This window comes from Paralichthys olivaceus, chromosome 6 (genome assembly GCF_024713975.1).
Source record: "Paralichthys olivaceus isolate ysfri-2021 chromosome 6, ASM2471397v2, whole genome shotgun sequence".
NCBI lineage: Eukaryota > Metazoa > Chordata > Actinopteri > Pleuronectiformes > Paralichthyidae > Paralichthys > Paralichthys olivaceus.
In genome coordinates, this window is record NC_091098.1 from 7,982,766 (window position 1) to 7,999,395 (window position 16,630).

General features: G+C 42.6%; 2 protein-coding genes across 17 annotated transcripts in view; one reads left to right on the forward strand and one right to left on the reverse strand.

Annotated features, from left to right (window-relative positions):
- Positions 1-16,630, forward strand: part of ampd1 (adenosine monophosphate deaminase 1 (isoform M)) — a 269,757-nt gene that overhangs the window by 176,842 nt on the left and 76,285 nt on the right. The window lies entirely within an intron of this gene.
- agrn (agrin) overlaps positions 1-16,630 on the reverse strand; it is a 245,739-nt gene that overhangs the window by 84,422 nt on the left and 144,687 nt on the right. For all 16 annotated transcript variants that reach the window (XM_020089194.2, XM_069527083.1, XM_069527093.1 and 13 more), the window contains 3 exons: positions 6,158-6,382; positions 3,314-3,538; positions 336-542 (listed from right to left, as the gene is read on the reverse strand). In XM_020089194.2, the coding sequence (XP_019944753.2) occupies positions 336-542; positions 3,314-3,538; positions 6,158-6,382 (657 nt within the window). The remainder of the gene's footprint in view (positions 1-335; positions 543-3,313; positions 3,539-6,157; positions 6,383-16,630) is intronic.

A 16,630-nucleotide genomic window follows, 5' to 3' on the forward strand; every position in this document is an offset into this window, starting at 1 on the left:
GAGGAGACGGAGACAGACAGCGGGTGGATGAAATATGAAGGTGGGGTTTCAGTTTGGGTGTGTTTTTGAGATGGGGGGGTGGAGCGTGACGAGGATGAGGAGATGAATGGGAGGTGAACGAGTGGAGGAAGGCACACATGTCCTGCCTGTTTGAGTTACCACCCCCCCCTCAGAGATCATTTATGAACCATTTCAGACACTTCTCAGTAAATACAGTGAGCTGAGGTGATACAGAAGGAAAAACACACTGAGTACACATTAAATAGAAGCAGAGACAGGCAGAAACCACGTTAGTGTTTGTAAAGCCCCCTTTCCCATCCTCCAGTGCCACTCACCACAGGGCCCTGGGTGCCTGATGGGGATGAGGGTCTTGCTCAGACACTCTGCCTTGCGTCGCATGCAGTCGTTGGAATAGGTGCGGCTGTCTTTGCCGCACACGGGCTTGTAGGTGCCGTCACACTCGATGGGGTCGCAGGAGCATCGGGCGTTCAGCTGGTCAACGAGGCACACAGCGTTGAAGAGACACTCCTCCTTACACTCCTCTGAAATGGTTGATGGTTAAAAACATGAGTTAATTCAGCATCTGTACATTTTATATTACCCCTTAACCATAACCTGGTTGTCCAGACCTACAAATCTATTAAGAAACGCCTCATTCCTGATATGGAAGAATCTGCAATTATAATATTTTGCAACTGAATTATTCTGTTGTTTCCTGTTTTCTGTTTCCCGTCTGTACAGACACTGATAAGGCTTTTTAGAGCCACATCCATCTGCCAGTTTGGTAACAGTGTGAGGGATCCAACCCAGAGGAAAGGAAAACAGAAGTACCCAGCGAGCATAAAAAAAACAACATTTCATGCTAGCAGGGTAGCGACAGAGAGCTGATTGTTCCTGCCGTGTGACACTGCTGGTCCAAGCATGGGGAAATAAATCTGTTTTCATCCAAACAGTAATTACATGTTAGACTGGACTGATGTCACCAGCAGTGCGTGTAAAAGCTTTTCTTTTCTGCGGCAGAGGTTAAGCCTTTTTGTGGAAATACCTGAAACTGAATATACATTTACTACAATTAATTCTAATTCAAAGAAGAATCAAAGGGCCTGTTCACAGCAAGGAAAATAAATATCATAATGAGAGACTGGTCAGACAAAAGAGCACTAGATTGGTTATTGGTTTCTGTTTTTCTGTCTTTTTGTTCAAAGCACAAAAGGTGAAAAAACTAATCAGTGAATTTGTTTTCTTCAGTGTAAGAAAATTAACTTTGTTTGAAGATGATTTTTGCAGGATTCTATCAGATCTCTGCAGCCATCAACAAATATCAAAAATAATTGCTCTCTCAACACAGTGGACTGGATCTTTTTTTTTTTTTTTTACCTCCACCAGATAGGTTAGGTTTGTTTGTTTGTTAGAAAGCAAGACAAAAACGACAAATTACTTTGAAACTTGGTGGCAGGAAGCATTATGGGCCAGGAAAGACTCCATTTACTTAAACTGCGGATCCAGGAATGTTTAAGCACTTTCACGTTGCGTTTTACAAAATCGTCAAAAGGGATTAATTTATAGATCTTGATGAAAAGACGATTGTCAGAGTGCTAATCTAGTTTTGTCATTAGTTTTATTACAGTATTATTCATGACAAAAAAAACAAACAAGCAAAACCCCAAACACACTGTGAAGGTGACATTTAATAAAGTAATTTCATGCTCTTTGGTGATGTAACTTATGACAACTTACTGGAGATCAGGTTTTCCACACTCCCATCTAACTTTAATAATAAAGTTCCTGCATAACTTTAATACATTTGGGGAGCTTGAGAAAATTAATTTCGGGGTCAAGTTAAAGTCTAAACTATTTGATTCATTACATTTTGACTCACTAAGCAGAAATCTGCAGTATAAATTAAGAAGAAAGAAAGAAACACTGCTAATGTAAAATGGAAAATTTGGCATTGAAGTGAGAAAATCCAATTTGAAGCAGGCCTCTGTTCTGGAGGCGCTCACCAGGCTTCGAATTTATTTCATTCCTGATCAGTGGATCGAATTTGTACAGCAATTCAATTGCTTCTTCTTCTTCTTTTCTTTAAAAAACCGTCATGCCGCACTTAATTACATCGCTGCTGTATCTGAGTGAGAGGGCTACAAGGATGTGCGATGTCATGGTTACAAGTCGAAATGGCCATTTTCATTAGTTACCAATTTGTAATTTGCTTAGGGGTACGATTTCATGGATCTCTGTTTCAAATTGAATTATTCTTTCATTTGAAAAAGGCAGAGCTGTAAGGGTGGCGAGGAGAGAAAAGAAAAAGACCTTAATCCACTTGCTCACAAACGCACACATCCCAACACACAAACTGACATGAAAACACAAACTCACAATTCTACTTAGGCTGGGGTCTGTGCAATTTAAAACCCACACACTCCATCAGTCTGTCAAGCAGAGCGGGAAGAAGACCCGGGCTGTGTGAAAGAAGTGTGTATCAGCCCTCACTGTCCACTGAATGGAAGTGTGTCCAGAAGTGATCTATTCTTGTCTTTGCCGTTGTCAGAGGTCTCCCTACATGGACGGGGGGTCTCTGCACATCACTGCTATTAACCAGCACAGTTGCTGCTTCACGAAGCCCCGTCGACAACACAACGGCAAAATTGGATTTCCTCCGATGGCTATCAGACATACAGTAAAAGCTGACAGCCCTTTGTTGACTAAGGCTTAAAGCGCGTGTTCTAATAGCACAGATAACAGCCCTGGAGGCTCTTATCAGACTGAAGGAGGCTACTGCTGGCATGGATACAGTACAGATCCTAAGACCTGAGAGTCATTTATCACAGTACCACAGTCAGATTTTAATTCCAGTTCCACTGTGCCTGCTCAAATCTAGGGCAGAAATCATGTGCAATATGTAAAATGATAACATGTATCATAGTGTGGTGCAGATGGTTCATGATTGTGTTTTCATTACTAGTTGTTGATTGTTAGCCAGAACATTTAGCTCAATCCTTCAAAACCGCTCTGAATACTTGTCGTATACAAACACAGATATGTTGTCATATCATTTGTCCCCTCATTTATCAGGTTGATAATAAGAGGACGATAGGTCGGATCTGCAACAACACCAAATCATAAAAATGATCAAAACCCTTTATTGGAATAATGAATGTGCCCAGTATAATTTAGCTCTTTTAGGTCTGCTATATCAAAAGAATGTCCAAGATTTCCTGGATCTGAATCTTAATTGCTGCACACTAAAACATCCACTGTCGTTTTTAAGCAGCTTATATTTTTGCATTTAAAGAACCACAAAATCTGTCCTTACCCAGCCTCCTGCACCGTCCTGCGTAGATCTTCCTGAGCTGGATGCCTTTCTGCATGCCCCTTGCCGTCATGGCGCACTCGCTGGGGTAGGTTTCACCGTCGCTGGCGCACAGAGGCTCTCTTTCCGGTGGGCACGACTCCGGCAGGCCAAAGGTCAAGGTCTCACGGCTTTTAGTCATCACTCTGCATATCGTGCTCAGACTGTTCTCGCTGTCTTTGCACGGGTCTGCGGAGACACAGGTATTCATGAGGATGTGCAGCAGTATATATTTGCACAATATGCAGTTCAGGTTGATCTGGAAAATATTGGTTATATTAATGAGAGCTTTCATCAAAAACATCAATATTTGTCCTGGCTTAATTACTTCAAAATCCAACAACTGTTAAGTAAAGACCCTGTTCCATAGATTGTAAGTTCTAGTAAACAACAATAATATGATTTTCAAGACAAATCATCTGAATATAGGCTGAAGGCAATAACAATATAAGTCATGTTAATTCAGAGAGTAGATAAGAAGAGAAGAGAAGAGAGGAGAGTAAGAAGGGGATGAGGAGAAGATGAGACATGACCCTCCATCACTGCTGCTCCAGAGATATCATCAGCTCTGCTCGCAGCTGAGAGCAGCTCACAGTGGAACGTTGGATGTGAAAGGGGAAGACAAGGAAATGGATGAAGAGACTGTCGGTTTGATTTGCTCCCTGGCACCCCTCTCCTTTCAAGGGAGCATGGGTCTGGCACGTTCGGCCATATCAGCCCCTGATCATAATGGAATTGGTTTGTGGATGTGCAGGACGGGGATGTTACTCCGTGAAACAGAGACCTGGGCTTTATCCTCCTTGCCATGAATACAGCGTGTGGGAAGGCAAAGGATTTATGTAGCATCACGACATATTAAATCACTGCCAAACTGCCAGGGCGTCATTCAAATTTCACCGAGGATGAAACACGGTATAATTGGGAAGGGAGAAGAAAGAAAGAGAGAATATGGAGAAACGGCTTCCAAAGACCTCTGGAAGACGTACAAAGAGTGACTATGTGGGGACATGAAATGGGACTGAGGTGCTTGGCTGTTGAGGGTGGGGAGCCGGAGTGACCAAGGCGAGCCAAGCCAGGCCCGGACTGTTCTCCATCAGCAGAATACAAAGCAGACGAGTAACCAAGCAAGCAGGAGTTTTATCGTAATGCATGCAGTGTGTCTGCGTGAGGCTGTGCCTCACCCGCCAACCGGACCATTATCTGTGAGAAAGACCATTACCTCCCATTAACTGAGAAGAACAGGATCCGTGCTTTCCTCTCGCTGAGCAAGTAGGGTAATTACAAAAAGAATGGCCTGTTTGCTACAAAAACTAGCAGCGCGGATAAATCAACTGCATGTGTCTGGCTGGAGCCACCAACTCGAAATAGCCAAGGCTTTAGATGAAATGCCTGTAGGAAGATTTAGAGGCCCATCAGGACCGGCTGGTCCCTTGAGCTCCGACCCTCCCCAGGGAAGACGGGGGCCACTTGGGTCACTTTGGCCGACTCCAGCTGGATTTATAGTACCAACATCCTGCCAGCAGACCTGCACATCCATCACTCATCGCCCACCAACCCGCTCTGTCTCCCAGAGGCTCCTGCTGCTAAGAGACAGTTTGTGTCTGACGTTCGTTCTCCCCCATCTGGCTCACCACAAGAAGAAAAACCTCTTAAGTTGAGTGCCTTGGGAGTAAACAACCATCGGCTGATGATAACAAGGATGTGCAAAAAAGGTGGGCCCGACTGAAAATGCCAGCACTGAACACCCACTTGGAGAAAACAACAATTCACACCTGTATGGAGCAAGGCAGCCTGAATGATAGATGAGAATTAGCAGAGGCGTGTCGTCAGTAAGTGGAGTATGTGAGGGAGAAACAATAAAAGTCAGAGGTAGTAAACAGTGAAGAGGAGAAAAGCAAAGAGACAAAGGGAGAAAGTACAGGAAGAAGAAAAATCATTAAAGGTTTTCTGCTTTTACCTTGTATCATTGCAAAGTTAACATCAGACACACTAAAAGAGGGCATTTGGGGCTGTGAGAGATCAGGAGCTGCACTTTTCACTTATACTGGACAAATAATGAGACTCAATAACAGATCGATGATAAAAAATAATTCACAGCTAGACGGTTGGTTTCTGTCTTTACTATACTGTATCCGTCCACAGTTCAAATTGACCGTAGGTGTGAATGGTCGTGTGTCTCTGTGTTTTTACGCTGGCCAAAAAAATCTACTAACACTCACTAACTTCTGGCTTTTGTCTGCAATGGAATGATAAAATTGTCATTCACTCCCAGGTCAAATGAGTCAGGTTTTCAAGCAGCTCAGTCTATGATTGAAAGTAATGGAAGTGTGACTCTTCTCCCTCTTCTTTTTTTTTGGCCTTCTGGATGCTGACACTGAAGATTTTCGCTCACTGAACTTCCAGGCGTTGGTGCATAAGTAGCCACAAACTATAATGTACTTATCGTTCTTTTACATCTAGGGAACCATGTGCACCAGTGATTTTCTCTTCTTATCATGCAAGATACAACACTGACAAGATATCTAGGCTTCCGACGGATTTGTGACATCAAACATTACTCACCGGGGGAAAAAAACAGAAAGGTAAACTCCCTTACTGGCAAAGGGAAAGGAGTCATTCGCCTTTGTTTTGTGGGTATATAACCACATTTAAAAAAACATGTACACCCGCTAATTTTGGTGTAAAAGAGGTATATGATGGCCCCGCAAAGGGCTGGCGACCTGGTGGACCCCATCTTGCCCAATGTCTATATAAGTGGTATAGCTAATACATGTAAATGGATGGACACTAGAGAGAGAGATAGCTCACCACAGGGCCTTTGGTATTGCACACGTATGTTCTTCTGGCTCTTGCAGGCGTGCTGATGGAGCTCACACTCGTTGCGGTAGTCCTTTCCATCGCTGCCACACACCGTCTCCTCGGGCTTGCCCTCGCAGCCGAGCGGACACATGCATTTAGCCGACAGCCCGTCTGTTGACTGGACACAGGTGCTGCCGTAGCTGCAGGTCACTTCAGTGCAGGGGTCTTTCAGAGCTGCAGGGACACACATCAAAACCACACTCGGTCAGAAACAGAGGAGTTCTTACATTGAAGAGTGAACCTTTCAACCAGCTGCACTCCAGGACACTCGCTGCTACTGTACACTGGAGTGAATCCTGTATGACAGGCTGCCGTTTTTAAGAGGCTGCAGGGGCACTACTGGAAGCCCAGAGCAGTTACTCTGGGCTTGGAGAACTACTTGACACCCCTGGTTAAGGAGGCACTGCCACAGCTGTCTACTCGGCCAAGTTGAGTTTCATTTCGCAGCGCGGAGTGAATTGAATTAGGAGCTTTGCATTCATAACACATTCTCTTTTGCTATGCTCGGGCATGCTTAAATCGCCACGGCTGAAAAGCGACCCTCTGAATATTTACTTTTCTACAAATGAGACCGGGGGGGGGGGCATTACCCCACCGCCGCTGCCTCCTCCCCCTGAGGTCTTTGTTTCCACCCTAATTAAACAGTGTGCCACTTGTCGCTGAGTGACTCATTCCAATGATGGGAGACTGTGCAACTTTTAATTTTGCCTGTGTTCGCCGCCGATGGGAGCTTTTCTCGGGTTTCATATGCTCGACAAAAGGCGGCCACCAGATTACAATCGCTGTCATCTTGCTGCATGATACATATTTATGACTGTCATGGACAAACATGGTCTCCCGCGAGAGAAGAGCCGAGCAGCGGCAGCCCTCTCATTTCATAAGCCTGCCACTTTTAGAATAGATATTTACTCATGTTTGATATTATACCCTCTTTTGTTTCAACCAACATCAATGAATTTAATTTAAAGGGGGGGGGGGTGCATATATTATGTTTCAAATTCTTTGCAGTGCATTTTGTTTTGTTTTTTTACTCTTGTTTTGAAGTGAATGAATTTCCTGAGCATTCCATACCTGCCTTCAGGATGGTATGGCGCTGGCTTGTTAATAAGAGACAGGAGTGTGTGCAGAAATATATTATGGATGTGTAAGGAGACAGCAGTGCTACGAGGAGTGCTCTTGATCAAAGGATATCCCCCCACCTCCCTTTCCTCATCTTCGTGACACATTTCCCCCTCCTTTCTTTTTCCACTCTCTCCTGTCAAGTCCTTTTGAGGTTCGGTGCGTTAGGCTCGTTAACTAACACTTTTTTCTCTCCTTCCCATTTTATATTTGTACCGTATTGCAGCAGGGAACTTTGAAACTGACTCCACGCCTAATTTATGGCAGAGACACCACAAAAGTAACTTCAAAATAAAGTGCTAAATTACAGCTGGAGCTAAAGGAGACTGAAGGAAAGTGTGAGCCAGTGACTGAGTGGCTGAATGGCAGCCAATTTAGACCAGAAAGTGACTGTGACACTTGGCCTCTTATTTGTGTCTAATCATATGAACAATGAGACACTGATGGCCTGTGGGAAACAGCGCTGCACTAACGACCTTGTTGTATCTCTCGCAGCAGGTAAAAGGTCAGTGCAACAACAAGTACAAAGTCGTGCTCGCTACACAATCAACATGTCTAAAATAGTTTGGGTACTTGTTATGGAGCGTAAAAATAACCTTCAAAGACATACTGTTTACATGCACCTGCTGTTGGGAGAGGGAGGCGGTGGATGTCCTGTTTCTGTAGAATTGTGGTTGTAATGTAGAGGCAGCAGTCACAGCTACTCAGGAAGAGGAGGGAGACAAGGGAGAAGCCCAGTGATCTTACCCGCATGGAGACAGGGCCCCCTGTTTGCTTTGTGACAGTAAACAGCATCCCCCTCACACTTCTTGATCTCATTAAATAATACCCCGGCTTTCTTTCTCTCTCTCTCTCTCTCTCTCTACCCAACCTTCCTTTCTTCTGAGAGAAGCTGGCGTGTTGACAGGCAAAAAGGGGCTGGGGCACGAGGGGCTAGGTAGAATAGGAAAGGGAAGTGGGGGCTCTTGATGTGAATGCTAACAGGGGCCGATTTGGATACGACGCGTACCTTCGAAGGGGCGTTAGTGCAAATAAAAATCTCTTCTCAGACTCAGACAAGCAGGCAAATTGCCTGGGTGAGTGTGATCGGCGTAACAAGTGCACATAAAAAAATACACTCACCACATTAAACTTCAGGGAGTTCTTGGTTATATTTTCTCATTATTATTACGTTAAAGGTGGCAAAAGAAAGAGGAGAAAGCGAGAGGCTGAAGAAGTCAGCAGCGCCAGCTCCATTAAATTAGAATGATCCTCGATGACAACTAGATCAGTCTCCCTCGCTGGAGTACAGCTCAGTGAGGTTTTGATGACGGAGGATAATGAGTAAAAAACACACATAAGGATACAGATAGACGGAAAGATAGAAACGCAAAGTGACACTGAAGTAAAAGCATACCGGCACAGATAGAGAGATGACATCTCTAGTTTGTGACAGAGGAAAGAGAGGACACTCAAAAGGAAAGTCGGCTGTCTGAGACCCAATTAAAAGAATGTTCCCTTATGTATTTACATGTATGATTTCAAAGACTAGAGCAGTGCCTGTTCTAAACATGGCTGTTTACTGCTGGTTGCAGCTTTCTTTCTGACACTGCCACTTTATTTTGCATGGATTTTAAAGTCTGGGTTTTTCATAAGATAAAAATTTGCTTTATTAGTTTTCACATTCTGTTACATCAGAGTTCTGTTAACCAACTGACATCAGACCCAAGTTCACAACGTTTCAAAAATAAGAGCTCGGTAATTCAGCTCCATATAAAGCATTGCAGCAACAACATGAACGTTGTGCTTTCACCTTGGAACGGAAGTGATTATATAAATGTTGCCATGAGGGAGATCAACTCAGTCCGCAGAATGAATGCTACACTCCACCCCAACTGACTGCAACTTTATTCGAAGTTCATTAATATTTAACATACTGCGAGTTCAAATCATACCAAGTTCAACACTATACTTCCCTGTGCAATTACCAACACACTTGGCAAGTGTGCAGCCAACGTTTCTTGAGATATGCATTCCACATAGAAATGGACAGAGAGATAGACAGACAGATGTTAGTGGAATTAGTGAGTAGATACTGCTTTTTCTAGAATTCTATTATTCTTTTCTATTCTTGAAAGCCTTTTGAACTCTTCTCTCTCCATTACAGCTGATTTAATTGCTTGTTCTTTCTAAACAATCGCTCTAATTCTTCTAATCACAGTCATGCAGCGTTTGAATGGACACACCTTCTGGAATATCTCCGCTCAGCACCTTCATTTGGATCAGAGTGAAAGAGGCATTGTCTGCCCGTCAGGAACGTACTGTGACTGCACTACCCGTGTGCCAAATTGTGAATTCATGTGCTGCGGCAATTTCTGAATACACACCTTCACACATCAGGCGTAACACATGAACATCCCTGAAGCTGCAATAAGGGCACAGACTGAGACAGAAATCAGTCTGGTTGTCATGTACTCTGCTGTAGCGGCAGAGGTAAGACGGCTTCTAGCAAGTAACTGGTTAGAAGTGTTAAATTTTAATGTGTGTTCAGATTGAGGGCAAAACTAGGCAGTGTGTTACAAATGCAAAGTGGAGTCGAACACACAAAACTTCATTCTTCTTGAATGTGCAGAAAAGAAGCAGAGGAGAGGTGCCGCAAAGAGAGATGATGAAAGGAAGCGATGTTGGGGATTTTGTAGACAGATGAGCTGTCTAACAAATACAGGACAGGCACACTCCACACAGACATCCTAACTAGCTGCAGTGAGCATCTTTGCAGTGAAGAGATACACTGGAAAATGTGCCAGAACCTCTGCAGCAGTGAAAGTCAGAACATCCACTTTGCTTTAAATCAGACACACATTTACAGTCAGTCATCCACATCCACAAACAAGAGGGCAGAGCTGGTTTGATGGAAGTAGAGCGGGTCGTCCATCTAACCTGTAGGCCAACGGTTCGATCTCAAGCGGGAAAATACTGAACCCAACCCCCTGATGACTGTGTGATTGATGTATGACAGAGAGAGAGGAAGAATGTGTCTGTGAATGGGTGAAAAATACAACTGTTACGTAAAGTGCTTTAAGTGGTCATCAAAACTAAATTAGATAAATAAATACAAATAAATACCATAAATAAAAATCATTTACCATTTAACTATTTTTGAAGCAATAACCTTTCAACAAAACTGCATTGACTTACAGCTAGAGAATATTTGAAAACTGAAAAGTACAGAAGCTTTAGCATAGCACCAAGAAGATGGGGGTGAGGTTTCTCTGAAAAGTGGAGCAGAGGGGTTTTGAAGGATGGGGGATTACAGTGATCCTCTCCCCTCTGATCTCTCCCTCTGGCAGCGTGCAGACAGCCAGGCAGGTGGGGACCACTGCTGCTCTCTGATCCACTGTTTTGTGCTGCAGTTTATTAATGCTTCATTAGGGACAGGGAGCTGTCAGCATCATGCTGGCTTTACCTTGCCACCGCTCCAGCAGTGTGTATCTGTGTGTGTGTTCATATAAGCCAGTGCACGTTTACAGGCAGCCGTGGAGTTCTGATAAGTCTGGAGTTAGATTGTGACATGTATGGATGTGTATATATATGTGTGTGTGTGTGTGTGTGTGTGCGTGCATGTGTGTGTGTGTGTACATGTGTGTGTGCTGCTACCTGTTGTGCTGCCAGTGATAAGGGAGGGAGCCGGGGATTGGAGCTAATCAAATGCAATGATGCGATGTGGGGGGAACTTGGCGACGTGTGTTCTAATCAAGCAACCCCCCCCCCCATCACCAGCAGGAGAAAAGGGAACAGAGACAGCAAAAGACAGGCAGAGACAGAGCGAGAGAGAGAGAAACAGAAATGAGGGATCTCAGTTTAATGTTGTTGAGAAAACACAGCCCGAAGTAGAAAAAGAGAAGAAATATGCAATAAGATATTTAGACATTTACAAAATAGTTTGGATTTTAAATACATCCTTCAATGGAGCTTCTGCATTTTGCATTTCCTTATCCTTAATTCAGTACTAATCCAACCAAGCTAGATCTCCAAAGTTTAAAAATGTGCTCTTTCAAATGTTGTGTTGCTTTGTCAGAGATGAATCCTCTGTCACCTAACGCACTGTAATGTATTGGATTATGTGTCCAGATTGTGTGTGTGTGTGCTATGTAACGCCTGCTGGTTGGGTTAAATGAAAAAAAAAGGGGGGGCAGCCATGCGAGGGAAGACTTAGAGGCTGAGGGAGGAGAGTGGTGTTATGGAGAAGTGTGTGGAAGCGAGATAAGAGAAAAGGGTGAGAATGGAAGAAAATAAACACAGTAGACAGATGAGATCAATATATAGAGAGATCTAAGAATTAAAATGTGGATGGAAATGTGCAGCCAGAAGTAAGTGATGAGGAGCAGGAGGCAGGGACTGAGGGAAGTCCAAAAGATTAACGGTCCTGTGCACACCTCCACAGCATGCTGTCTACACACACACACACACACACACGCACGCACTTTGAGGCCAATTGCTGGAAGATGATTTCTTGTGTTTGATGTAGTTCTTCAAAGAGCTCCACTGAACTGCAGCTGTTTCTCTCTTTTACATGCTTTGCTGTTTTACCCTTGAGAATAGAAAATGAACCAAGCAAAAGCTCTCGTCCCACTCCAGTCTGCTGGCCACACTCACAGCAGAGCGGGGCCGTGTGAGCGCACAAGCATTTGTCTGGCTCTGGACATATTTTAATCCAAATGTCCGAGCCGTGGTCAATGCAGAACTGTGACTGAAAAAAACATGTCTAAAAGGAGGAAGAACAAAGACCTAAACTGCTGCACTTCATCTTGGCAGACAAAAGGACATTGTCCCACCTAAAAAAGATGAAGAAATAAATATATATAAATAGCCTTTGATAAATTCTAAAATGTTACAATTCTGTGAGGTCTTATGATTCCAAAATAGTCCAATTTGTTTCGCGGCTGTCATTTTTCCAGCGGCACATATCTCACGCTTGAAAGCCGCAGTAAAGCACAGGTGGGGAGCTAAAATGACTACACAGGACCCATTTATTCTGCTGAGTGACAGAAAAAAGCCAGATCTAGATTAAATCGTCTGGATGTGGCATTTATGACAAACACAGACAGAGATGTACAGGTCTCTCAAAGGGACAACGTATGATTTCACAGAAACCACTTCACTCAAACACAACCTTTGTAAAGGTTGTCTGGTGAATCCGCCCGTGTCTTTGCTTTAGGTTGTTTAAGCAAACTGTTCGCTATCTGCACATCAGGCAAACACGGAGTTCCTTGACACCAGATGAGTAGGAGTCTGATATTCCCCCTTTAGCTGATTGGGTAACAACCAACTCCTTAAGGAAGAAAATCTGGGTCTTAATTTACTTAATGTGTCTTTATGTTCACAGGCTATTTGCTGACTTTGTCTTTGTGCTGAGCAGGTAGCGTACAGTCAGTTTATGAAGAAAAGTAAACAGCTGCTTCTGCTGCTGGAAATGGAATTGATTAAAACGCTAAGAGGGAACAAAGAGAAGTTGCAGGCAGTAAAAACAGGCAGCTGAAAGATGCTCTATCACCAGGAGCTGAGGAGAACTGCAGCGTAAGTGATACTTCTCGTCATGTGTGGTTTGCATCAGCATCCCCACTTCACATTGAGTATTTAATCCCTTGTAAATATAAAAATATATCTACTTATTCCACAAACGTCTGTCTGTCTGTATGAATGTGGCATATTGCTTACACTGTTCATCTTACTTGCTTTACACTTTGCATGTCTTTTTGCATGTAAATTGCCAGAGAGACCTCAGTGTCAAGTTTGGTGCAATTTGGACAAGCAACATGTGCACTATAAATAAAAACTGAATAAACAGGGAACCAGCAATTAGTAGCAGTCTGTGGGGGTTGGGCAATGTGTTTTCAGTCTGTGGACCAAGTTCACCTACTGCAGCAGTGGTCGGGAACTCGGTCCAACAGTGAATCAAACATTTATTTATTTCACCACATCTGAAACAGACATACACGGGCTGACTGATCTCTGTCATGGCAACAACATTCACAGAATCTGTATGAATGCATGTATATACTGTATATCTCCAAGTGTTTTGTTTCAAGTTTAAAAAATGGCTTGCAATGCACGTCCTTTATGTTCATTAAATTGTTGCATGTGATGGAAGCGATGATGATGATTTATTTCACTGTATAATCAGTCCAGGGTTTGGAAGAAGTTAGGGGACAGTGAAGCTGCAGTGACGATGGCCACCCTGTTAGAAAGGTGAAGAAACTAGCCTGGCTGCACACTTGATGTGTTTAGGTCAGGTGAGAGTGTCCTCACAGTCTTTCTTAAGGACCCTCATGATGATTACACATCATGTGTCAAGCCATCAGCACAGCTCAAGTGTTTCAACTCACTTCATTTCAGAGCTTTGCTCCCTATTAGCGAGCTAAAAGAGATGAGAGATAAGAAGAAAAGACAGACAACGCTAACTGATGGACAGTCTGTTTAACCTCACTGCCTCCCTGTCACGTTTGCTGCCAGTGGGATGAGGTCAGTTTTACCTGTTGAAAAACTGTCAGTGCTTGTACCAAGACTGGTGTCTCTTGGAATTAAGGCTGAAGCTTGTTGAAAGCAACAAAAAGGACTTAAGAGCCCAAATGAATCAGGCAGCACAGAAAATGTGATTATCTGCTTGTTTGTTTACCTCTTTAAGAATCTCACATAATCAATAGTGCATTTATTTTGTCTTCAATAGTTGCATTTTGCATAGGCCAGACACCTGATTCAAGTGATATGAAAGTCATTAGACCCAGTTAGCATATTTAGCATTACTGCAAACATTTCTACCACAGCTATGGTTCAGTGATAAAATTATTTTGCTATGCATACTTAGTTTAAAAGCTAAAAAACATCAAGTCATGCCCACAACGTGATAATCAAATAAACGATGATGGCAAACTGAGAAATGTTGTAATTTAAATGAATGAACTTCCATCAGAAAGCGATGCTCAATCATGGCCCCAGAAAAGAGGTGCAGGGACTCGAGCAGGCTAAGTGGCACATATGCCACAAGTTTCCTTTCATTAACTGCTGATTTAGTGGGAGCCAGTGGTGGTGAGGAGCCAAAATCAGCATTGATGTGCAGCGAAGCGTTGGCTAATCACACTTAGCCTTTGCCATCAACACACACTAATGAGTGATGGCCGCTAGGCATGGTATGTTATTCTCATCTGCTGAAAAGTTAGTTACAGTCGTTTATCCACGTGTAAGACATAAAAGACCTGTTCAGACCACTGACCACTTGTGATCCGGAGGGATGTTAATACCAGGTCTGAATGGGGTCACAGTGGGATACACGCTTCAAAGATGTGCACCTAAAGTCTGATAATTCAAACTCATTATCTCTCTCCTTGACTGTCCCATGTGAATAAATAAATGTTAAACAGTTCTCTGATATAAGAGCAATTACATCTACAGCCATTTCATGGAAATCTAGACTGAAGATAAATATTTCTGCTGAATGTTTTCTAATGTTAATGTTAAAGACCTTTTTTGCGTAACTAAGATGTTGGCAAAAAAGACAAAACAAAACAATGATGACTAAAATATGAATACAAATGTTTTAATTGAATAAAGTTGTTCCAGGTTTCCTTGACCGTGAGAAGGCTACAATGCTCAGAGTTTTAGTCAACTAAAACTTAACTACAAGAACAAGTTGACGCTGACTAAATAACATGACATGATAAAAACAAGCGTACAGAGCTAAGACTAAACAAAACAACAAAAAACAGCTCACAAAATTAAAAACAACTCTTTTCAAATCTCATTTTTCAAGAACTGCTGACAAGTGTATTTAACACAGGACTATACTTACTGATAAAATGCAGACATTAGAAGACAACACCTCTGTTTGAAATGCTCACAGCTCAGACGTTAGCTCGTGGCTTGACTCTAAATGTTCCGATGCCAAAATCTGAACTAGCAAACAAACTCAAGACTTTTACATTTCCTGTAATTATCTTTCCAATTCACTCAAACAACATCTTTGGAAACCTCATCAACGGAGAAGACAAGGAATGATCTCTTGTAAGTAGATTGAGAAAATACCACAGTGATAATTAGTACCAGAGATTGAGGCTCGATAAACAAAACAACAAAGATCCGATGGATTACAGTTTAAAACTCTGGTGAAAAAGGCCAAAGTGCTGTTTATGAACTTCTAATTTTGTCTCTCTCTTTCAATTTACCCTGCATTTGCGTGCACACACACACGTGTACAATCAAATCAAGCAAACCCCTTGCAATATAGGACCCTGCTTAACATTACAAGAATTTAATTTAAGGTATTTTGATAGACAGCATGAAGCTTCAGCAGGAGCAGAGTGTACTGACAGTGCAAACAGCCGATGAAAATAACTTGGATTGATTCTGTTCCTTTTCTGGCAAGCATTATTACCACAGGCACGGAGTGCGTGCATGTGTTTCTATTATTCTAATTGTGAATAAAACTGTTAGATCTAGAAATAAGAAAACAAACACACTGATGAGGAATGAGTGCGTGTTGGCCTGACCTCATAGAGTTAGAATGCAGTTAATGTGATTATAGTCTAAACAAGAAACAAAGTCGTATTCACACTGGTGCCAGAGAAAATAAAGCATATCGTCAGCATCACCCGTCAAGTGACTCTGATAAACACTAGAAAACTGACCTATTCAGTCCGCTGAGAAATTGCTTTTTAACACTGTTTGGCTTGTGTTTATTTCACCATGAACAGAATGTTGTGTACACACAGCAGAGATGACGTGTTCAAAAATGTCCAAGCTACACTGCAACAAAATACAGGCAGGGAAGACTGAGAGCTCCTGTAGTGTAGGAAACATTTCAGCCTGAAATGTTCTGACTGAAACTCTTCAAAATGAACAACTTTCAGCCTTTCAGCCACCAGGATCACATACATATCTGAGATGTTTTACCTTCATTTTTGCACAACAGGAGGAAGTGAAGATGTGTCGTCCAACATTATATACAGTGTTGCAGGATACACTACGGATGTCTTGGGTCAGTCAGGGCTATTCTATCACTTGAGCCACTAGGAAAACTGTCCCTGCCTTTGAAAGATGATGGGAAGGGTTTTCAGGTAGAATCAGGGAAATCATAAAAAAGGCACATGATTTTAACATGTAAGAATAATAATACTAGTTTCAAATCTGATTTATCGTTTTCCTTAAGTTTGACTGAATTAAATCACATGTTTATTCCTACTTTAGATCAGCGGCTTTTCAGCAATACATATTAAAAAATTTTCACTGTGTGATCCAAGAATACAAATACAAGCAATATAACCAACCATT